The sequence below is a fragment of the Salmo trutta genome, chromosome 13 (genome assembly GCF_901001165.1).
Source record: "Salmo trutta chromosome 13, fSalTru1.1, whole genome shotgun sequence".
Taxonomy (NCBI): domain Eukaryota; kingdom Metazoa; phylum Chordata; class Actinopteri; order Salmoniformes; family Salmonidae; genus Salmo; species Salmo trutta.
The window spans coordinates 8,282,150-8,308,002 of NC_042969.1; the positions used below are offsets into that span (position 1 = coordinate 8,282,150).

A 25,853-nucleotide genomic window follows, 5' to 3' on the forward strand; every position below is an offset into this window, starting at 1 on the left:
AAGGATCTACTTTGCTCCGTTCATCTTTGCCTCGATCCTGACTAGTCTCCCAGTCCCTGCCGCTGAAAAACATTCCCCCAGCATGATGCTGCCACCACCATGCTTCACAGTAGGGATGGTGCCAGGTTTCTTCCAGATGTCACGCTTGGCATTCAGGCAAAAGTGTTCAATCTTGGTTTCATCAGACCAGAGAATCTTGTTTCTCATGGTCTGAGAGTCCTTTAGGTGCCTTTTGGCAAACTCAAAGCGGTCTGTCATGTGCCTTTTACTGAGGAGTGGATTCCGTCTGGCCACTCTACCATAAAGGCCTGATTGGTGAAGTGCTGCAGAAATGGTTGTCCTTCTGGACGGTTCTCCCATCTCCACAGAGGAACTCTGGAGCTCTGTCAGAGTGACCATCGGGTTCTTGGTCACCTCCCTGACCAAGGCCCTTCTCCCCCGATTGTTCAGTTTGGCCGGGTGGCCAGCTCTAGGAAGAGTCTTGGTGGTTCCAAACTTCTTCCATTTAAAAATAATGGAGGCCACTGTGTTCTTGGGAACCTTCAATGCTGCAGAAATGTTTTGGTACCCTTCCCCAGATCTTTGCTACAGACAATTCCTTCCACATCATGACTTCGTTTTTGCTCTGACATGCAACTGTGGGATATTATATAGACATGTGTACCTTTCCAAATCATGTCAAATCAATTGAATTTACCACAGTTGCAAGGATGATCAATGGAAACAGGATGCACCTGAGCTCAATTTCGAGTCTAATAGCAAAGGGTCTGAATAAGGTATTTCTGTTTTTCTTTTGAATACATTTGTAAAAAACTGTTTTTGCTTTGTAATTATGGGGTATTTTGTGTCAATTTCATGTAACTTAACAAAATGTGGAAAAAGTCAAGGGATCTGAATACTTTCTGAATGCACTGTATATGTCACCCAAGCTCTGCCTCTCTGATCTTTACTGCACGGCTCCATTGAGAATTAATTGTAAGCCGATCCCTCAATGTAGCGGCCTGCCTGGTCTAAGGGGAGCCAATTTGCTGTCTCCTCTCCTCCTCCACTGCACTCTCTCCTTTCCTCATCTCCTCCTCAGCCAGACTCCCCCGTCCTCTCTTCCTCCACCGCACTCCCCTGTCCTCCTTCACAACACTCTCCCTATCCTCCTCCCCATCATTCCCCCACTCCTATCTTCCTCTGCCTGAATCCCTCTCTCCTCTCCTTCACCGCATTCCCTCTCTCCCTCATCCTCCCATGGCCTTCCTCCTAGTCATCCATGTTTTTAATAATGGCTAAAAGTCTGTACACTGGCCATGCACTGGAGACTCATCTCAACCTCCCCAGCATCTTCTTATGGCTACTGTTGGCTGTTAGTCTAAAATCAACTGGCTTTTGTGCAGAGCACAGCAAAGATGGGAAAATACAAGAATCTGTCAACAATGGACAGAGGGGGTCTAGACGCGATAGTGACAAATGGACAAAGATGTGGAACATCAAGGGAAGCCATTTTTATGTGTTTAGGTTGAAAGAGTGTTACACACACACTGTGTAAGAAGGGAAAGGACATAAGCACATCTTTAAGCTTTGTGCAGGTGCTTGTTGTCTGGATGTGTGTGAAGCCTAATTTTCCCATTTCCCCCCGAAATGTCCCTTTGTGAAAACACTATCATAAAATCCCCAAATTCACAAGAAACATTGAATAGGCTACATACAGAGATCTTTATATAGCTTAGTTAGATTTTTATAGCAGATACTGTACCTGTCACTGCAGGATAGTGACATATTTCTTGCCCTTATCAATAACAGACTATAGGCTACCAGTATAGAACATGTGTCCAGCTTACACATTTTTTTCCTAATTAGCTGCCTAGACAAGGTGCTATCTAGCAGTGGTGGAAAAAGTACCCAATTGTCATAAGTGATTAACCTCTCTGGGCCAGTGGGACGCTTGCGTCCCACCTACTCAACAACCAGTGTAATCCCGTGGCGCGATATTCAAATACCTTAGAAATGCTATTACTTCAATTTCTCAAACATATGACTATTTTACACCATTTTAAAGACAAGACTCTCGTTAATCTAACCACACTGTCCGATTTCAAAAAGGCTTTACAGCGAAAGCAAAACATTAGATTATGTCAGCAGAGTACCCAGCCAGAAATAATCAGACACCCATTTTTCAAGCTAGCATATAATGTCACATAAACCCAAACCACAGCTAAATGCAGCACTAACCTTTGATGATCTTCATCAGATGACAATCCATTATGTTATACAATACATGCATGTTTTGTTCAATCAAGTATCAAAAACCAGCTTTTTACATTAGCATGTGACTAGCATGTGACTAGCATTCCCACCGAACACTTCCGGTGAATTTACTAAATTACTCACGATAAACGTTCACAAAAAACAGAACAATTATTTTAAGAATTATAGATACAGAACTCCTTTATGCACTCGCTATGTCCGATTTTAAAATAGCTTTTCGGTGAAAGCATATTTTGCAATATTCTGAGTAGATAGCCCAGCCAACACAGGCTAGCTATTTTGACACCCACCAAGTGTGGTACTCACCAAACTCCGATTTACTATTAGAAAAGTTTGATTACCTTTGCTGTTCTTCGTCAGAATGCACTCCCAGGACTTCTACTTCAATAACAAATGTTGGTTTGGTTCAAAATAATCCATAGTTATATCCAAATAGCGGCGTTTTGTTTGTGCGTTCAAGACACTATCCGAAGGGTAAAGAAGGGTGACGCGCCCGACGTGTTTCGTGACAAAAAAAATCAAAATATTTACCGTATTACCGTACTTCGAAGCATGTTAAACGCTGTTTAAAATCAATTTTTATGCTATTTTTCTCGTAAAAAAGCGATAATATTCCGACCGGGAGTCATTGTTTTCGTTCAAAGAGAGAGAAAGTAAACATGGTGTCGCCTCGTGCACGCGCCTCCAGTCTCATTGTCCTCAGATCAACCATTATCCAAATGCGCTAATGTTTTTCAGCCATGGCCTGCAAAGCCACCATTCATCGTTCTGGCACCTTCTGAGAGCCTATGGGAGCGTTAGAAAATGTCATGGTATGCCAGAGATCCCCTGTTTTGGTTAGAGATGATCAAGAAGGCCAATATATAGTCAGAGAGAGCGCTTCCTGTTTGGAATCTTCTCAGGTTTTGGCCTGCCAAATGAGTTCTGTTATACTCACAGACACCATTCAAACAGTTTTAGAAACTTTAGCGTGTTTTCTATCCAAATCAAACAATTATATGCATATTCTAGTTACTGGGCAGGAGTAGTAACCAGATTAAATCGGGTACGTTTCTTATCCGGCCGTGCAAATACTGCCCCCTATCCCCAACAGGTTAAAGATATCTTAATAGAAAATGACTCAAGTAATTGCTCAAATATGCTTAAAACGTTTTAAGGTATAGGGGGCAGTATTTTCGATTTTGGATGAAAAGCGTGCCCAGAGTAAACTGCCTAATACTCGGGCCCAGAGTCAGATATTTACATACTATTAGTAGATTTGGATAGAAAACACTCTGAAGTTTCTAAAACTGTTTGAATGATGTCTGTGAGTATAACAGAACTCATATGGCAGGCAAAAACCTGAGAAAAATCCAACCAGGAAGTGGGAAATCTGATGCTTGTAGTCTTTTCAAGTCATTGCCTATCTAACACAGAGTGACTTAGGGTTAATTTTACACTTCCTAAGGCTTCCACTAGATGTCAACAGTCTTTAGAACCTTGTTTCCGGCTTTTGCAGTGAACAGAGAGCGAACAAGAAGGCCAGGAAGTTGGTGACTCCGAAAATGACATGAGTTCATTGGCGCGCATTCACTTGATGAAGTAGCTGTGTTCCATAACATTTTTCAAGACATTGGAATCGTCCGGTTGGAATATTATTGAAGTTTTATGTTAAAAAGGCCCTAAAGATTGATGCTATACAACGTTTGACATGTTTCTACGAACGTCAATAGAACTTTTTTTGACTTTTCGTCGTGAAATTTTTGCCGTGCTTCCTACATTTGGAGTAGCTTATGGAACGCGCAAACAACAAGGAGGTATTTGGACATAAATTATGGACTTTATTGAACAAAACAACATTTATTGTGGACCTGGGATTCCTGGAAGTGCCTTCTGATGAAGATCATCAAAGCTAAGTTAATATTTATAATGCTATTTATGATTTTAGATGACTCCAAAATGGCAGGTATCTGTATTGCCTGATGTATTTTTCTGAGCGTCGTACTCAGATTATTGCAAAGTGTGCTTTCCCGTGAAGCTTTTTTGAAATCTGTCACAGCGGTTGCATTAAAAAGATGTTTATCTATAATTCTTTGAATAACAGTTTAATATTTTATCAACATTTATGATGAGTATTTTTGTAAATTGTTGTGCTCATTCACCGGCAGTTTTGGAGGCAAAATATTTTCTGAACATTATGGACCAATGTAAAATGTGGTTTTTGGATATAAATATGAACTTTATCGAACAAAAGATACATGTATTGTGTAACATTGAGTCCTAGGAGTGTCATCTGATGAAGATCGTCAAAGGTTAGTGCTTAATTTCAGCTGTATTTCTGTTTTTTGTTACCCCTCTCCTGCTTGGAAAATGGCTGTGTAGTTTTTCTTGTGTTGGCACTGTCCTAACATAATCTAACTTTATGCTTTCGCCGTAAAGCCTTCTTGAAATCGGACAATGTGGTTGGATTAAGGACAAGTGTATCTTTAAAATGGTGTAAAATAGTTGTATGTTTGAGAAATTTGAATTATGAAATTGTTGTTTTGAATTTGCCGCCCTGATATTTCACTGGCTGTGTCCCGCAGGCTAGCGTCCCACGTAGCCCATAGAAGTTTTAAGTATTAAAAGTAAAAGTATAAATCATTTCACATTCTTTATAATAAGCAAACCAAATAGCACGATTTGCTTGTTTTTTTTATTTCCAGATAGCCAGGGGTACACTCCAACACTCAGACATCATTTACAAACAAAGAATTTGTGTTTAGTGAGTCCGCAAAATCAGAGGCTGTAGGGATGACCAGGGATGTTCTCTTAATAAGTGCATGAATTGGAGCCTTTTCCTGTCCTGCTAAGCATTTTGGAAGTGGTCAAAAAATGTATAGTAAAGTAAAGTACAGTACAGATGCAAAAAAAAGAACACTTGAATATTACTTTAAAGTATTTTTACTTAAGTACTTCACACCACAGTTCTCTAGGGGCTATCGAGTGGTGCAGATGTCTAAGGCACTGTATCTCAGCGCAAGAAGTGACTCTACAGTCCCTGGTTCCAATCCAGGCTGAATCCACATCTGGCTGTGATTGGGCGTTCCATAGGGCAGCGCACAATTGGCCCAACATCGTCCAGGGTAGGCCGTCATTGTAAGTAAGAAAAAAACTAAAAGGGTTCTTTGGCTGTCCCCATACAATATCCCTTTTTGGTTTCAGGTAGAATCCTTTCTACAGAGGGTTCTACGTGGAACCCAAAACGATTCTACCTTGTACTAGTTCAGACCTGACCATGCTACCCAACCTAATCCCTGGACAGCAGGGCCACGCATTTTTACATAAACGAAAACCTAAACGTCCCTTGTCTGTCACCAATGTTGAATAAAATTATATTTGAACTTGCTCTACCAATTGTCAATGAGATTAGTTCTTATATAGGGTGGAATTTGAGACAAAATATCCAAAGGAACATAGTATTAAACAGACTTTTCAAATTTGGGTCTGGAGCCACTTTCTCTCAACTTTATTTGTTTCAAAATAAAAGTCCTGCATGTGCGCCATATGTGCACAAACAAGCTATAACTTGTTGGGGATTTTTTTTGGTGACATGAGGAAAGCAGAGAGGACGTGAGTCTACAACAGACCCATGTTTGGAAAGTCTGTTAAATAATTGCCTACAGTACGTTGGTACCTTTGGATATTTTGTCTCAAATTCCCCAATACTGTATATTCAGGTGGCAGGTAGCCTAGTGGTTAGAGCGTCAAATCCCAAGCTGATAAGGTAAAAATCTGTCGTTCTGCCCCTGAACAAGGCAGTTAACCCACTCTCCATAGGCTGTCATGGTAAATAAGAATTTGTTTTTAACTGACTTGCCTAGTTACATAAAATATGAGAAGCAACCCCAAAGGCAATTAGTAGAATAAGTCCAAATGTCATTTTATTCAACATTGGTGACAGACAATGGACACTGTAAGTAGAGTTTAATTCAGTAGGGTACAGTACAGTTTAATTCAGTGGAGTACTGTGCTGTTCAGTTCAGTAGAGTAGAGAATGTTAGAATGAAGGAGGATACAGTACATTATACTGTACTCTGTTTTACTGAACTATACTTTAGGATATTACATCCAAATTACAACACAGTACATGTGATCATGACACACATCATCAATACAGGCACATATCAGGCATCATAATTAATACACACATATCATGATATCACGAGGTGCCAGATTACATTTAAACCAAGTATTTATCTGCGTATCTAAGCACACATCTTGAGCTATCTGAATTTTTTTTATTTATTAACGAAACAAAATATTATTAGTTGCATCTCTGCTAAAATCTGGGTAAAAAGATTGAAAGGAAGGTGAGTGGCTAGTACCACAGAGAAACGACCCCCGAAAAATCGTTGTATTTATTCATCAAGAAGGACTCAATAGCCTATAGCTTGATCAAAGCTCTGTGCCTGGTCCAGTCAACTCAAAAAATATAAACAGGATAAATATGAGGGGGCACGTGCCCCTATGGGCCCTTTCGGGAACCATTTTTTTCTACGAGTGTATATATTCTTACAATTGGATATGAGGGACACTGCGGAACCAAAACGATATATCAGTAGGCCTAGCCACTGTAATTTATTCATTAATGTCGACAGGTGGTGCACGGCTGATTTAAGGTTACAGGTGGGCGACCCTTTAGATAACGAACGGTTGTATACTATCGTGATACTACACCCGCCGCACTCGCCCCCTTCTATGTGCGCGAGCTTTGTGTATGCTCACGTCGCGCTTGCGCTGTGTAACAAGAAGAGCCAGAAGAAAAAAGACGAGGGAGTGCATTCGATTTAATAAAGCAAGGCAAGAGGTTTTGTATCAATATCGTTTCGGTTCGACGAAATGGAGAAGGTAGGTTGCGCATCATGGCTTTCAGAGGTGCGAATTCATGCGAAATGTGTACATTAATGGCTCCGATCAAGGGTAGCTCGCTATCATTGGCACGCTATTGTGAACACAAAGCAGCAATGACAGCTGTTCACTTGTGGCAATAATGCACATCTGTAAAAACAAATAATTGTCTTTAGAAAGACATTGCCGCTATTGAAAAAAAGGCTATTCCTAAATTAAGAAGTGTATCTAATTGTAATGTCTAGGCTTTGTATTTGGGATATATTCGGGATAGCCTACTAAATAATCGAACGATATAAATGCGCATTATAGTTGACATTAATATAGAGCTTATTATTTTCAAATAATGGGCTCTCCTTAGGCTGTCATGCGATAAAAGGTTACACGGCGTGTGTTGTAAGATTAAGCCATTTACAGCAAATAGGCAACCGTTAACGTCATAAGTATGTATCCTACAGCTCTCTAAAGCCATTTGATTTGATTCAATTATTATTTCAGCTTTTCATTCTACAGTTCTAATGTGCGGGTTTTTTGTTCGTTCCAAAGGCAGCGTAGGCAACATGTATTGGAATAAGAAAACGATGTGAAGAGCAGAGCATGTTTTTATGACGGGACGCCGCAGGGAAGACGCCGAGCCCCCGTCAGTTTATTTTGGGGGAAAATCGTTGGAGTGGTTCAATTCCCTGAGTAACAGCTTGGATGTAAAGGGGACATTACAGTAAGACATTCCAAAGATGCCCAAGAGGTGGACCGCAGCAACGCCATGCAGCTATCTCCCTGTCGTCTTGTTGGTGCTCGTTCTGCCCAGGTGTATACTGTCGATCCGTGCCGACAAAACCATCAGCAAGGAAGACCATGTTACCGCTACGGTCAATGCCACCGTGCTTGACTCCAAAGGCAATCCAAAGCAAATTCTAACCAAGGACGATGGCACGTACGGCCAGAATTCACCGAAAGTGGACGCGAAAGGAATCGTGATTGGACCTGCACCGAATCATGGAGGTAGGTTATATATCATTTATCAGCAGTGATGTATAGTTGCATTCGGGGTAAATACATGGTGTTAATGCATGCATGATATTTAAGTAGCTTACCCCATTAATGCAATTGTTTGAATGATATTGAGGATTTGCTTTGTAGGCTACTTAAGATGTCAATAATACTACTACTGACATGCAAACTTTGCTTCTAAATGGCAAGTGAAAGATGTTCCCATAATATCTTCTAGTTCCAGACATTGCTTCTGTGTAATCATCAAGAGGGGCACATACTGTGTGGGTGTGTGTGTGTGTGGGTGGGTGGGTGTACATAAAAATGGCATCCAGGTGTTCACCTGACTCTGGGGGGGAAGTAGACAAAGTTGCCAAAATCCCAAACCCAAGCTTCTTTCTTCATCAACACTATGACCCTTGGTCCCCCCAAAAAACAGTACAGCTCACGTAACAGGGTTGACCTTTAATCACTAATCACCTAAAATAAATAATAATCTTGAGAAATGTGTCGGTGTATGTATTTGAGATCATTGCACGCAAAGGGCTCTTGCGTTGTATTTTCTATATGCCTATCATAACATCTAAGATAACACTTGTCAGAAATAATAGGGGTCAGTGTATGTTTTCTTCAAGCAATTGTATCTATAAAAAACATCTGAACTATTTGCCAGGCTCTGCTGGTGACACACACAGCACACAGTAACAAGACAAATGCAGTGTCTCTCCAAATGACACACAGTAACAAACTACTGGGATATTTGTGATCCTGTTTGAAGTGCCTTCTACCAAACTGCTGCTGTATTAATAAATACACAATTGTTTAGGCAATATTTTCCTGTTATTCCAAGATGCTATATTGTCCCTGTCTCTTTCTTCAGTAGTCGCATTTCCCCTTTCGGCCCTTGTCTTTATCTGTTATGGGGCCACATATTGGAAATAGCTCATGTTTCTGCAAAGCTAAGCTAATTTCTGGTCACTTCTCAAAAATATCAAAGAAAATCTCTGACATACTTTCTGGACATTGTCATTTACATGCAATTTTGTTCAAAATCGAGCACTATGGGGGACCAGTATGGAAGAAAAAAAATGTATGAAATGTATGAAAATGTATGCACTCACTACTGTAAGTCGCTCTGGATAAGAGCGTCTGCTAAATGACTAAAATGTAAAATGTACTTCCTTTTCAGGATTTGCAAACAGTGGTAACTTTTCAAATAATGAAAAAAGGATGCTCTTCTAATTCTACCCGTTTGTTATTATATATTTTCTGTATTTTACACCCCTTTTTCTCCCCAATTTTGATTTTGTCTCATCGCTTCAATTCCCCAATGGGCTCAGGAGGCAAAAGTCGAGTCACGACTCCTCCGAAACATGACCCGCCAAACAGCGTTTCTTAACGCCCGCCCGCTTAACCCGGAAGCCAGTCGCACTAATGTGTCGGAGGAAACATTGTTCAACTGACGACGTTGTCAGCCTGCAGGCGCCCGGCCCACCACAAGGAGCCGCTAGAGCGCAATGAGCCAAGTAAAGACCCCCGGCCAAACCCTCCCCTAACCCGGACGATGCTGGGCCAATTGTGCACTGCCCTATGGGACTCCCGATCACGGCCAGTTGTGATATGGACTGGGATCGAACCCAGGTCTGTAGTGACGCCTCTAGCACTGCGATACTGCACCATTTGGGAGGCCCTAACCATTTTTCATTGGACTTCGGGACGACCTTGCTGTGTAAACTTATATTTACCCCATTTCCCTAAGCCCCTTGTTTTGAGTGCCTTCAGGCTAATCTGGCTGTGGTAAACAGACTGGATGGGCTGAATAGAGTATGCAACTGTAGCTGTCCTGTATCTCTCCCCTCAGCTTTCGATGATCACTTAACAGCAGCGTCCCCAAAACACCCTTCCCCAGGGTTTATGTAATCGTTCTGAGGAGGCCCTGACTGACTTGTGAGGGCTTGGCTTGATGGGAAATCTGAAGAACACTCAGAAGGGGGGTTGAGGGCCATTTCGCATGCTTGTTATTTACAACCACAACATCATGTTCCACCCACCCGTTACATACATCTGGTGTGCACTGTGCATTCACCACAGGCTGTGTGTTGTGTGTGTTGAATGTGTCCATGATTTTGTGTGTGACTGTATTACTGAGCATAATTTCATCCTTTAGCTATGAACATTGTGCTTGTACACTCTTTTGGTCCACTTTTTCCCTACTCCAACAAACATTCAAAAACCCATTAACCCGGTCTCTAAGTTTCTGTAGTAGAACATTACATAATGGATCACTTAAACATGTTTTGGCTGAATCATTCTGGCCCTGAGATGTGTTGCATGTGTATTGCAATGATAGGCCAATGGTGGTGAGGCCATATCATCTTCCCGGCATTGGAGGCGTGAACCCTCGTCTCTCTGCTCTGGTCGCTAGCTTTGTTCAGGATACAGGATGCACAAAAAAGAGCATGAAATTGAGAGAAAGTGAAAAGGAGGTCAAACATCTTCACTTAGCCAGTCCCTCCAGGATTCTGTGATTCTGCGATGGCAATTATTTTGGCAAAATCAACAATGCCCCACATATTATGCAAGGGCTTGCAAATTTCAACATTCACCTCACTATTAGCTGTGAAATCATTGGTCAGTTTTATGCTATAATATTGCAATCACTGCAGTACAAAAAGAGGGCTCGCAATTTCAACCAATCACACATTTACCACATAATGTGGTTCAATCAAGCCAAACATCCACAAACTTTTTCCCTCATCACTGCATTTTTTCAACAAATTTGGACAAAATCATTGCATATTGCCATGCAAAATGTCAGAATTGCCTCAGCAGATTCTGGCATTTTTTCCCGCAAATATATATATTTTTAAATCCTGCAAAATCATGGAGGGACTGCATATCCTGTACTTCTGTCAAAGGAAGAGCGAGGATACAAGTAAACAGTCAGTTTCAATTTTCCTACCTTTCTTTGTTCCTGGCATTAGTATTCTTTGTTCTGAACAGTTCTTTGTCTTCCCTGTTCACAAAGAACAAAATGATACCCTTTTTGTAAAGGTTTTACTTGATGTAGAACATGATAGGTGTACAGTTGCTATGGAAACTGAAATGTCCAGAAAAGTAATACCGCTGTTTCCATTTCTGTTGTGGGCAGAAGGTGCCTTTTGAATCGTCTAAGTGTATAATTAAACTTCAGTATGGGCAGCCTAAAATAGTTACAAACCCCCTGTTCTTGTTGTGTCCAAAAGTGTGATAGAGAACTTCATTGGTTGAAATCTGATTTGACGTACAGTGCCTTCAGAAAGTATTCACACCCCTTGACTTTTTCCACATTTTGTTGTGTAATTGGCCTACACACAATACCTCATAATGTTGTTTTTAGAATTTTGTACAAATTATTAAAAATAAAAAGCTGAGATATCTTAAGTCAATAAGTATTCAACCCCTTTGTTATGGCAAGCCTAAATAAGTTCAGGAGTTAAAGTTTACTTAACAAGTCACGTAATAAGTTGCATGGACTCACTCTGTGTGCAATAATTGTGTTTAACATTGACTTTTGAACACTTCCTCATCTCTGTACCCCACACATACAATTATCTGTATGGTCCCTCAGTCGAGCAGTGAATTTCAAACACATATCCAACCACGAAGACCAGGGAGGTTTTCCAATACTACAAAGATACAGGCATCCTTCCTACATCAGTTGTCAAAGAGGAAGGAAACCGCTCAGAGATTTCACCATGAAGCCAATGGTGACTTTAAAACAGTTACAGAGATTAATTGCTGTGATATGAGAACTGAGGATGGATCAACAACATTGTAGTTACTCCACAATACTAACCTAAATGGCAGAGTGAAAAGAAGAAAGCCTGTACAGAATACAAATATTCCAAAACATGCATCTTGTTTGCAATAAGGTACTAAAGTAAAACTGCAAAAATCTTTATGTTCTGAATACAAAGCGTTATGCTTGGGGCAAATCCAACACAACAAATCACTGAGTACCACTTTTCATATTGCTAAGCATGGTGGTGGCTGCATCATATTATGGGTATGCTTGTCATCGGCAGGGCCTGGGGAGTTTTTCTTCAGGATACAAATAAATGGAATAGCGCTAAGCACAGGCAAAATTCTCCCAGAAAGACACTGGGATACAAATTCACCTTTCAGCTGGACAATAACCTGAAACACAAGGCCAAATATACACTGGAGTTGCTTACCAAGAAGACATTGAATGTTCCAGAGTGGCCTAGTTACAATTTTGACTTAACATGAACATCTATGACAAGACTGTAAAATGGCTGTCGTGCAATGACCAACAACCAACTTGACAGATCTTGAATAATTTAAAAATAATAATGTGCAAATATTGTACAATCCAGGTGTGCAAAGCTCTTAGACTTACCTAGAAAGACTCACAGCTGTAATCGCTGCCAAATGTGGTTGTAACATATATTGACTCAGGGGTGTGAATATTTATGTACATTTGATATTTCTGTATTTAACTTTCAATACATTTTCAGAAAAATCTAAAAACATGTTTTCACTTTTTCATTATGGGTTATTGTGTGTAGATGGGTGGTTAAAAAAACAAACATATTTAATCAATTTTGAATTCAGGCTGTAACACAACAAAATGTGGAATAAGTCAAGGTGTATGAATACTTTCTGAAGGCACTGTAGATTAGCCTTGTGTCCTAGACTAGGACTTGTTTTTGGTGTCACCCAGATTGACTGCCAATGACCTAGTTTCCATCATCTGCTGCTGGCACCGTGGTGGCAGTTCGGCTTTGGTGGGGTGGCGTGACCTGTGCCACAACCCTTCCAGCAAACCACCAACCCCAAACTCGGGTCAGGCAAAGTGGAACGTCAACAGCATGTTAGTAGGCATATGACCAAGGGAAGGGTGAAACAATATACTTGGGATAATGTTCAACAAAGTAGGACTAGGACAAGTTTGTATTAGAGGTCGACCGATTAGGATTTTTCAACGCCGATACCGATTATTGGAGGACCAAAAAAAAGCCGATACCGATTTTTAATACCTTTTTTGTCCTTTATTTATTTTTTTATTTATTTTTTTTTCTTTAAAAAAAAAAAAAAAATATATATATATATATATATATATTTCCTTTGTAATAATGACAATTACAACAATACTGAATGAACACTTATTTTAACTTAATATAATACGTCAATAAAATCAATTTAGCTTCAAATAAATAATGAAGCATGTTGAATTTGGTTTAAATAATGCAAAAACAAAGTGTTGGGGAAGAAAGTAAAAGTGCAATATGTGCCATGTAAGAAAGCTAATGTTTAAGTTCCTTGTGCAGAACATGAGAACATATGAAAGCTGGTGGTTCCTTTTAACATGAGTCTTCAATATTTCCAGGTAAGAAGTTTTAGGTTGTAGTTATTATAGGAATTATAGGACTATTTCTCTCTATACGATTTGTATTTCATATACCTTTGACTATTGGAATTTTTTATAGGCACTTTAGTATTGCCAGTGTAACAGTATAGCTTCCATCCCTCTCCTCACTCCTACCTGGGCTCGAACCAGGAACACATCGACAACAGCCACCCTCGAAGCAGCGTTACCCATGCAGAGCAAGGGGAACAACTACTCCAAGTCTCAGAGCGAGTGACGTTTGAAACGCTATTAGCGTGCACCCCGCTAACTAGCTAGCCATTTCACATTGGTTACACCAGCCTAATCTCGGGAGTTGATAGGCTTGAAGTCATAAACAGTGCAATGCTTGAAGCATTGCGAAGAGCTGCTGGCAAAACGCACAAAAGTGCTGTTTGAATGAATGCTTATGAGCCTGCTGGTGCCAACCATTGCTCAGTCAGACTGCTCTATCCAATCATAGACTTAATTATAACATAATAACACACAGAAATACGAGCCTTAGGCCATTAATATGGTCGAATCCGGAAACTATCATCTTGAAAACAAAACGTTTATTCTTTCAGTGAAATACGGAACCGTTCCCTATTTTATCTAACGGGTGGCATCCATAAGTCTAAATATTCCTGTTACATTGCACAACCTTCAATGTTATGTCATAATTACGTAAAATTCTGGCAAATTAGTTCGCAACGAGCCAGGCGACCCAAACTGTTGCATATACCCTGACTCTGCGTGCAATGAACGCAAGAGAAGTGACACAATTTCACCTGGTTAATATTGCCTGCTAACCTGGATTTCTTTTAGCTAAATATGCAGGTTTAAAAATATATATTTCTGTGAATTGATTTTAAGAAAGGCATTGATATTTATGGTTAAGTACAGTCGTGCAACGACTGTGCTTTTTTCGCAAATGAGCTTTTGTTAAACCATCCCCCGTTTGGCGAAGTTGGCTGTCTTTGTTAGGAAGAAATAGTCTTCACACAGTTCGCAACGAGCCAGGCGGCCCAAACTGCTGCATATACCCTGACTCTGTTGCAAGAGAAGTGACACAATTTTCCTAGTTAAAAGAAATTCATGTTAGCAGGCAATATTAACTAAATATGCAGGTTTAAAAATATATACTTGTGTATTGATTTTAAGAAAGGCATTGATTAAATAAAGGTGTAAAAAAATTAAAATAATAATCGGCCAAATCATTGTCCAAAAATACCGATGTCCGATTGTTATGAAAACTTGAAATCGGCCCTAATTAATCTGCCATTACGATTAATCGGTCGACCTCTAGTTTGTATGTCTTGGGTCATAGTTACTTAGGAGATCTCTGTTGTCTGGTATCACATCAACACTAATGTCCATTTATTGTACTCAACGGGAATTGCTATTACTGTCATGGTAAGGTTCTTCTGTTGAAGAGGTTACTTAACTGGGATAGAACTGGTTTTCCCACTGCCTACACTCTGCGGGTGCCGTACAGGATTCCATTACTCTGCTGAAGGTCAGTCAAGGCCATCGCGTCTGTACATTGGTGAGCAGGAACACTTCCCTGTGCTGGTCTTTCTTCAGTTCAATAGGTTTGACAGAAATCAATCTCATAGCACCACACATGAACCTGACTCAATGGAATTATCACCAGCACCCGATTTCAAGGACGTCACATGCCTGTTGAATGCTTCGGCCTTGGCAGTTACCTGCATTCCACTTGACACTTTTGTGTTCGCATAACTGAGGGAATGAGAGACATTTGATTTCAATACAGCCTTTTCCTCAGAGGTGTAGGTATGAGACTAACACGGAACCCAAACCGGCTGTGCGCGTGCACCATCGTGTATAAATGTATTTTGTCCCCCTACACCAAACGCGATCACGACGCGCAGGTTAAAATATCAAAACAAACTCTGAACCAATGACATTAATTTGGGGACAGGTTGAAAAGCATTAAACATTTATGGCAATTTAGCTAGTTAGTTTGCACTTGCTAGCTAATTTGCCCTATTTAGCTAGCTTGCTGTTGCTAGCTAATTTGTCTTGGGATATAAATATTAGGTTGTTATTTTACCTGCAATGCACAAGGTCCTCTACTCTGACAATTAATCCAAACATAAAAACGGTCAACTGAATTGTTTCTAGTCATCTCTCCTCCTTCTAGGCTTTTTCATCGTTGAACTTATATGGTGATTGGCATCTAAACTTTCATAGTATTACTACGACAACCGGCAACACAGTTCGTCTTTCAATCACCCACGTGGGTAAAAGCAATGAGATGGCACGTGGGTACCTGCTCCAATAAACCAATGAGGAGATGGGAGAGGCAGGACTTGCAGCGCGATCTGCATCAGAAATAGAAAGGACTTCTAGTTTAGCCCCTGGCATTGCAGACGCTTGTTGACACGCGCGAGCAGTGTGGGTGCAATAATTGAATAACATAGATTTCTAAATGTATTTTGCTACGCTCACGCACGCGTGGTGTAGTCAGGTTATAAGCAGGCACAATCCTCTTTGTCCACTGTCTCTTATCAATCCAACAATTCATCCACCTGATTTTGCAGAGTCACTGAAGCTAGGTGTGTGTGGCAGGTCAGAGATCAGCCCTAGGAATGCCCACATGCAGGAACGCCCTGAATTGCAGGCCGCAATCACACACTATATTTAATTAGGCAAGTCAGTTAAGGACAAATTCTTATTTTACAAGGACGGCCTACCCCGGCCAAACCCTCCCCTAACCCGGACAACGCTGGGCCAATTGTGCGCCACCCTATGGGACTCCCGATCACAGCCGGATATGATACAGCCCGGGATCGAACCAGGGTCTGTAGTGATGACTCTAGCACTGAGATGCAGTGCCTTAAACTGCTGTGCCACTCGGGAGCCCGTTAAAGTACTGTGTTCTAAATTTGGTGACTGCTATTATTACAAAGCTAACACGTTCTCCACGAGGACCAAATATTGTAAGGACTTCAATAAAATGGCAACTATATTGCTGCGGTGGCTGCCAGCTGTCACTTCTATGGAGGCCATGAATAGAAACAGAAACAAAATCTTGGCTTCATCAAACTGGTTGACTGGAGTCTTGGCAGAAATATAGAAGGTATCAGAGCACCTATAAAGTACAACTACTCTCTTCGCAGAGCGCCTTGACCTTTCTTTGTCTGTACCCTTTGAACCTTGACCCTTAGTTGTGCCTAGGACATTTCATTCAAACTACTTCGCTCTGCTGATTTTGAACTCTGTCTGTGGTCTGATAGGTGAGGTGTCAAACTGATCGTATCCATTTAATTCAGTTCTCTTTTATGTTAAAGGAAAGTTTGATATCTTGTATCATCCTCACATAACCTCTTCAATAGCCCCTGAATTAAATATGATTTGTTATACAGAGTGTGAGTACTGGTAGTACTTCAGGAGAGAAGTTTACATTTCTGAAAGCCACTCTAAACACAGTCCACAGCCTCCAGATCTCTAGGAACATAAACCTGTTGATTTATCGCTTCCTGTTTTGAGTTGTGTAGCATTAGAATTTCCTCCTCAGGCCATTCTGCCTTTCCATCTCTATCTCTCTGCGTCTCTGGCTGCCCAACCGTAGGACTGAGGCGGTCTCCAAGGGCATAGGACATATGGTGGCGAGATCAAACGATCGAAGCCCAAGCTGCTCTGCCTTCGCTAGAGCCATAAAGAAGAGCAGTCGCTCGGATTAATGTTCTTCTTTCCCCCCTCATCTCCGCTCCATTCACTTTGCCCAGTCTCTCCTCACCAGCCAGTGCCAGCACCTTAGACCTGGAAATCATAGTTTTGGAATGAGAAAACATTCCAAACCCAAGACAAGCTATCAAGACAGTACCACCCAATCAGAAGTTAGACCCAGAGCAGCCAGAGTAACCAGCCTTGTCAGATGGATGGAAGCCTGTCCGTATAGAGTACTTGGCCAGTAAGACCGTATGTCAATGGAAACCCTGTTGTGCCGTTGCGTAGTTGCCGAGCCTGGTGATTTGGGAAGCTCGAGTGAGCCCACATGGCGATAAATGACTCTGGCATGGCGTGGCTCGGTGGGGATGTAGGCTAATTAGCCTCACCCCAGGCCATGGATGACCAACACTCCCTCGCTACTGGGAAGAAATATCGTCTTGCATAGCCACGGGAAGTAGGGATACTGAGGGTGCTGCTGTAACCCCTGAGAAATCTGAATAAAAAATGTATTTTAATAAAAAATGTATAATAAATTCTTACAAAAGTAGTGCACTTGGTCTTTACGAGTATTAGCGAGCCGCTATAGACGTCTGTAGCGCAGGCATTTTTTAAGCATCTCCGCTTTGGCAAAAAGGTAGTTGTATAATTAAGAACAGTATCTTGCAGGATTTAATAGTTGGAATTGTAAGAGTTTTTGCCCTGTCCCTTTTTCTGCGATTGTCCTTCTAATGGAATCCAAAAAGAACAAAACCATGTCCACAAACATTTACATCAAAAAGTTCTGGGCAGAGACACAAAACATCCACATTTTGATCAAATAACATGGAAAACAACCACTTTTTGTGAAGTATTAATTTACCATCCCTTACAAAACACTTAATGTACATTACAGTATTGTACATAGACTGGTCATCTAGGTTTATACCTGTAGACTTTCCATCACCATGAAGAGAAACAATGCATAATACAGTAATTGAGTACGTTGAGACATCAAGTGGTTCGATGATGTGATGATGTGGCTCAGTTGGTAGAGCATGGCGCTTGCAATGTTACGGTGTGGGTTCGATTCCCACGGGGGACCAGTACAAAAAGTATGAAAATGTATGCACTCACTAATGTAAGTTGCTCTGGATAAGAGTGTCTACTAAAATGGAAAATAACTGAAATTGTCGATTCATTATTCACAAAGAAATAAGTTGCATTTGCAAAGTATTTCAAGAAACTGGAATAAATATCACGCAAGTATTTTTAGATTTCACAAAACAGGTTAACTTTTTTTTACAGATAATTATCAGACTCAAGCTACAAATGCTGGTAAACAATCCAATACAGTTTTTAAAAAATTACAAAAGTAGTGCACTGGACCTTTTACTTGTCCAGTATTAGTGGACTGATAGACGTCTTCAGCGAGGGCAATTTTTTTTATTTTGTTGCATCCACCAAAATTGTAGCACCCTTAACCCCAAACTACTTCCTGTGGCTATGTCAAATGTAGAGGGTTTTTTTCCCCTATGATTTTTATTTTCAGCAGCGGTGGCAGAGGTAGAACATTTTAATTATATTGTTATCTTCCTTTGAAACTCATCTGAATATCGAGGACAGTTTAATTGTATTTCTTGATCTCAATGACATCACCAGCCAATTCTATATTAACCCCAAAAATGATCTAACTAGCGTAAAGTTACTGTTACTTTGCTATGTTACTTCGCTAACAATTGTTACATACATCTATTAATAGGGGTGGCTATACTTCTAGGATTACAAGCTAGCTAGCTAGTTACCATGGAGGTTTCTTGGACAATCTGAGGGGAATATGAGCAAAATATGAAACTTGTTGTAACTTGTCACTCTGGGGGGATGCCTTAATACTGTATGCCTTGTGAACCTGCTCAGTATCTCCTATATCTACTGTATCGCACAATTAACACAAAACAATTATGTGGGCTCTAACATAGTAATAACACACACTCAGGGTAGGAAATGTATGCAGGAAAAATAGGAAAAACAGAGAATTTAATTTCACACCAAATTGGTTTGGATCGTTTTTTCCTAACTCTGGCACGTGTTCCTCCTTAGTTCGGTTCGTTTGGACTGGTGTGAACACTCTATCCGCACTAGGGAGTGCACTAAACAACGCACTGTGGTTTGCTCAAAAAAGGGTGGTTTCGGTCCGATTCTATTAGTACCATGATGTGGTTCGCTCCAGGTGAGAAGGCAGTCCAAACCAAACACCGGAAAAGAACCAGAGCCATGCAGCATTTGATAAAATGCATGCAGTACGATGGCTTGATATCTCTGAAACATTCTGTGAGTAGCAGTGCTTTTATAACCTCATCAGATGAATGAAACAATCAAATGTATTTAAAAAGCCCTTTTTACATCAGCAGTTGTCACAAAGTGCTATACAGAAACCCAGCCTAAAACCACAAACAGCAAGCAATGCAGATGTAGAAGCACGGTGGCTAGGAAAAACTCCCTAGAAAGGCAGGAACCTAGGAAGAAACCTAGAGAGGAACCAGGCTCTGAGGGGTGGCCAGTCCTCTTCTGGTTGGGTCAAGTGAAGATTATAAGAGTACATGGCCATTTAAGGCCAGATTGTTCTTCAAGATGTTCAAACTTTCAAAGATGACAAGCAGGGTCAAATAATAATCACAGTGGTTGTAGAGGGTGCAACAGGTCAGTACCTCAGGTCAGTTGGCTTTTCATAGCCGAGCATTCAGAGGTAGAGAGATGAAAACAGCAGGTCCGGTGAACAGGTCACGGTTCCCAAGCCGCAGGCAGAACAGTTGAAACTGGAGCAGCAGCACGACCAGGCGGACTGGAGACAGCCAGGAGTCATCAGGCCAGGTAGTCCTGAGGCATGATCCAAGTGCTCAGGTCTTCTGGGAGGGAGAGAGAGAATTAGAGGGAGCATGCTTAAATTCACACAGGACACCAGATAAGACTTTACACCAGATAAGAATTACACCAGATATAACAGACTGACCCTAGCCCCCCGGCACAAAGACTATTGCAGCATAGAGACTGAGACGGGTGGGTCGGGGGACACTGTGACCCGGCCGACGATACTCCCGAACAGGGCCAACCAGGCAGGATATAACCACACCCATTTTGCCAAAGCACAGCCACCACACCACTAAAGGGATATCAACAGACCACCAACTTACTACCCTGAGACAAGGCTGAGTATAGCCCATGAAGATCTCCTCCACCGAACGGGGGCGCAAACCGGACTGGAAGATCATGTCTGTGACTCAAGTCACTCAATTGACACACCCCTCCTAGGGACCGCAGGGAAGAGCAGTAGTAAGATTAGGGGACACAGGGGCTATACCGGGGATATAGGCTACTGAATATAGACTATTCACGTCGCAGTTAGATCAGCTATTCCTCCCGCATGTTTTTTGAAGACCAAAGCGAAAGTAATATGAAGTTTGGGACACAAGTTATGCTTCTTGCTAATCATAGATGGATTTAATGTGAGCATTTTTCTCCAATAAACAAATGAACGCGTGGTATTGTTTAGGCATTTTAGTTTGTTTGACATTTGGCAATGTGAAACCAACCGGACCAAATTAGAAAAAAATTCAATGTAACAAGAAATCGAACACTGTTTCAAACTATAGCTCAGAACTATGTGTGAAAAGGCCCTTAGTCAGTGGTGACTAATGAAAGCCTTGGTAGTGGAGTTCCATCCGGTGTTCCGCTATTAGACTGCAGTGTATTATTTCCATTGTGTGCTGCTACAGTGTCTGCGGGCTGCTAGCTGTGGCTCTGTGAATGTGGGGGGTGGGGGGTGGGGGGGGGACAGCTCTGAAGCAGACAGAGAGCAGTCTCCTAAGCCTTCAGTGATGATGACGGATGAGCCGTTCTGATTGGTTGGAGGTTGGTGGGTCGAACAGAGCGCTCCATCCGCAACATTAAGGAGAAAATGTGCCGTTAAATGGCCTTGGACGCACCAGCCTAACCACAGACAAGAGATGAATGTTAGAACAAAGGGCAGCAGCCTACACTCTGTCTGTCATCATCTCTCTGGAGTTTTACTGTACATTGGCCATGTTGGGATATAGAATATAGCCCAATTGGTTGCCTCTGGAAGGAAACAGAGCAGGTTTGGGGAAGATGCCACTCAGATTTAGTTTGCCTTTGTTATTTGATCATGACTTTACTTGTACGGTGTGTTGTTACTTATACAGTATGATGCCCAAGGGATTGACATTCATGGCAAAATTGGATGAGTTTTCCTCCTCACTCACACACTTATAAAGTAGACGTGTGAATATCGCCAGAATTTTTATTTTGATCAGTTATTCTGAATATTAGATTATTAGCGGGAATATGTAGGTTATAATAACTTTACCTTGACCCTTATCCTTAAGAGGGTTCAGCTGAGACGTTGGTGTTCCTGTTACCTCACAGTGGTCCTGCTGGCTCTTTGTGTGAGCCGAGCCCACTAAGCCGAGTGAGTCAGACGAGGTTATGTAATACATACGTTATCCTACTCCCCACCACCATTACGCTAACTCATTCATTAAACAGAAGTCTGAGCTTCGAGGGAGAGCAGTCCGCGGGGAGTGTGCAACTGGAGGAATCCCACAGACAGTGATTTACTGGAACTATGAAGTTAAAACTGTAGCTTTAATAAATAGCACTAGCCATGCTTTTAGAGCTTTCTTGGTTGAAAACTAATCTGGTAAAGATACAGTGCCTTCAGAAAGTATTCACACCCCTTGACTTTTTCCACATTTTGTTGATACAAAGTGGGATAAAAATGCATTTGTCATCTACACAAAATAATGTAATGTCAAAGTGGAAGAAAAATTCTAACATTGTTAAAAATAATCTATATATTTGTTACATTTTTTTGCCTTATTGCAAACAGGATGCATGTTTTGGAATATTTGCATTCTGTACAGCCTTCTTAATTTTCACTCTGTCATTTAGGTTATTATTGTGGAGTAAACACATCGTTTTCTCCTATCACAGCCAATAAACTCTGTAACTGTTTTAAAGTCACCTTTGGCTTCATGGTAAAATCCCTAAGCAGGTTCCTTCCTCTTCGGCAACTGAGTTAGGAAGGACGCCTGCATTTTGTAGTGACTGGGTGCATTGATACACCATCCAAATTGTAATAAATAACTTCACAATGCTCAAAGGGATATTCAATGCCTGCTTTTAAAATGTTTTCCCATCTACCAATACGTGTCCTTCTTTGTGAGGCATCGGAAAACTTCCCTGGTCTTTGTGGTTGAATTTGTGTTTCAAATTCACTACTCGACTGAGGGACCTTACAATTATCTGAATGTGTGGGGACAGATATGAGGTAGTCATTCAAAAATCATGTTAAATATTGCACATGGATTGAGTCCATGCAACTTATTATGTGACCTGTTAAGCACATGTTTACTCCTAAACCTATTTAGGCTTGCCATAACAAAGGGGTTGAATACTTATTGGCTCAAGACATTTCAACTTTTAATTTTAATTTAAAAAAATAATAATTCCACTTTGACATTATGGGGTATTGTGTGTAGGCCGGTGACACATCTCAATTTAATTATTTTTAAATTCAGGATGTAACACAACAAAATGTGGAAAAAGTTTAGGAGTGTGAATACTTTCTGAAGCCTGATTTTGTATTTGTATTTATTATTAGCAGTAGCAGCTACTCTTCCTGGGTTCCAGCATAATTAAGCCAGTTGTACAGCTTTAAATACATTAAAATACATTTCACAATACATTTCACCACACATTGGGTGCACTCAGAAGTCGAACAAAACAGCTCCCAACAATCTTTTTATTATTAATTTATTTCAGCCAATCATCAGTCATTTGTGTAGTGCCATACATGCTGAATGCCCTTCCCTATAAGTGTGCTTAATTTGGTTACTGTGAAATAGCATTGTAACTGGTCAAACACAAGTTTTTTCAAAAGTTGGTTGGTAAGAGGCTGATTGGTCGGCTGTTTGAGCCAGTAAAGAGTTCTTTGCTATTCTTTGGTAGCGGAATGACTTTTGTTTCCCTCTAGGCAATATCGTCCACTATCATCCTCAGTAATTTTCCATCCAAGTTGTCAGACCAAGGTGGCTTGCCATAGTTGGTAGACAAAAATAATTGTTTCACCTCTTCCACACTCACTTTACAGAATTCAACATTACAAATCTTGTCTTTCTTAATTTGGTCAGTTATGCATGGATGTGTATGTTCAGAATTTGTTGTTGGCATGTCATGTCTAAGTTTGCTAATAACCTGGTAGGTTGACTGATAACCTGAACCAGGCTGCAGGCACTGGTTACAATTTTAAGCTTTTTCTTGAGTGGGCAGCTTGATGAAAGCCAGTCAATATTTAGGTCACCCAGAAAACATAAATATTTAGGTCACCCAGAAAATGTTGAACAAGTCTGGTATTTTGCAAAAGTACTGTATGTCTCAGATTAATACCAATGCGTTTCACAACATCCCACATTTGTGCCAAGGCCATGTAAAGCCTTGTGCAACAGGAGATACACAAGATCAGTGTGCAAAGCGTTGTCTATTCTCACCACAATACCAGAAGGTGGTTTACTGTCTTGTGGGTCTTGTCGCAGATTCACACTTTTTGTTCTTGTTCTCTCGCTGCATAGTGCAACATTGCTCTGAGTCACCCCACGCAATCTATTATTAAGACACTATCAGTGGCTAGCAAGTAACTCAGCTTAACACCAAAGCATTGCATCGGTCTTCTTCCAATGAAATATATGACCCAAGAAGGCTCTCCAGAAATACATATGGGCAGTGTCAAATTGAAGTGCATTTATTTATTTTCTGGACAAGGCCTGTGGATGACAAGTGTTGTCCTTGGGGGCAAAAAAAACAGTTCTGAATTGCACCGTAACTCTCAGATATTAGTAGAAGTGAAAATGATCCTGTTGCGAACTTCAGCATCGTCTTTGTAGTGGCATGTGCCTTCAGAAAGTATTTGACTTATTCCACATTTAGTTGTGTTACAGCCTGACTTAACAAATGTTTAATATGTTTTCTCACCCATCTACACACAATAGCCCATAATGACGAAGTGAAAATGTTTTTAGAAATGTTTGCACATTTATTGCAAATTAAATACAGAAATCTAATTTACATAAGTATTCACTCCCTGAATCAATACACGTTAGAATCACCTTTGGCAGCGATTCCAGCTGAGTCTTTCTGGGTAAGTCTCTAAGAGCTTTACACACCTTTCTTGTACAATATTTGCACATTATTCTTCTTTGTGCACAAAATTCTTCAAGCTCTGTCAAGTTGGTTGTTGATCATTTCTAGATAACCATTTTCAAGTCTTGCCATAGATTTCCAGACCATTTTTGAGACAACTGTAACTTGGCCACTCAGGAACATTCAATGTCGTCTTGGTAAGCAATTCCAGTGTATATTTGGCCTTGTGTTTTAGGTTATTGTTCTGCTGAAAGGGGAATGTCTCCCAGTGTCTGTTGGAAAGCAGACTGAACCATATTTTCCTCTAGGATTTTGCATGTTCTTAGCTCTATTCCATAATTTTTGTTGTTGTTGTTTAAACTCCCTAGTCTAGCATACCATAACATGATGCAGCCATCACCATTGATAATATGAAGCGTGGTACTCAGTGATGTGTTGGATTTGGCCCAAACATAACGCTTTGTTGTTAAACACTATTAAACACTATTATTGCACACTGAGTCCATGCAACTTATTATGTGACTTGTTAAGCAAATTTGCCATAACAAAGGGGTTGACTCAAGATATTCCAGCTTTAGATTTTTTAATTCGTCGAAAAAATAAACATAATTCCACTTTGACATTATCCTGTGTTGGCCATTGACACAAAATGTCAATTTAACACAACACAACAAAATGTGGAAAAGTCACAGCCTAATTTGTTTAAGGGCCTTTGCTATAAGAGCTACTGCAAATGCTCTGACGGTTCCAGTGATACATTACCATGCATACATGTAGGGTTTTTAAGCCTGAGAACTAGGCCATGCCTCCATTGTTTGAATTTCTATTTGTCAATTGGCTTATCAGTTCAGATGTCGGTCAACTTATTTTATATAAACTTACCTCAGGTGAAAAGAATAAAAGTTATTTGAAGCGGAAATGTTACCAATTATATAAAAAAAATATTGGATAAAGGTAGAGACTCAGCACTACAAAATGGTATATCATACACTGCAGTTGGGGAACAATGGGAAAGTAATTCTGCTTTGAAAGCTGATTAACTTGTAACTCCACTTTTGAGAAAATGGCACTTGAATGTTTTGCTACAGCTACTGGAGAGCTCTTATTTGTCAACACCTATTCAGCATCGTTCACACCCTCTTAAAGGAAACAACCACTCAAAACCACTCATTCCTTTCATTTACAGTGTTAAATAATACTAATATGTGAGAACTATTTTTTGTGAACAAATGTTTCATTTTGCCATTATAATGAGGTTGGTAGCATGGAAAATCGTTGTGGAAATCTGTTGCCGCTCAAAATACACAATGCAAATGTAGCTACACAAAATAATACCAAAGATAATATCAGCATGTAAAGTAGCTAGTTAGCTGTAAAATCGCCTAAAAAAACTAACTACATTACCATGTTCAACTTGCAGATCAATGTGCCACAAAGTCGTGTCTGACATTCGCAA

The 25,853-nt window shown here is 40.6% G+C and overlaps 1 protein-coding gene across 5 annotated transcripts in view; it reads left to right on the plus strand.

Moving 5' to 3' along the window:
• The first annotated feature begins 6,871 nt into the window (after positions 1-6,871).
• Positions 6,872-25,853, plus strand: part of LOC115205126 (E3 ubiquitin-protein ligase RNF130) — an 80,679-nt gene continuing 61,697 nt past the window's right edge. Inside the window, exons 1-2 of one of the 5 annotated variants that reach the window (XM_029770801.1) lie at positions 6,872-7,125; positions 7,672-8,127. In XM_029770801.1, coding sequence (XP_029626661.1) covers positions 7,860-8,127 — 268 coding nt within the window. In that variant the 5' untranslated portion in view covers positions 6,872-7,125; positions 7,672-7,859. The remainder of the gene's footprint in view (positions 7,126-7,671; positions 8,128-25,853) is intronic. The other 4 variants (XM_029770798.1, XM_029770800.1, XM_029770797.1 and 1 more) reach the window with 4 other exon arrangements.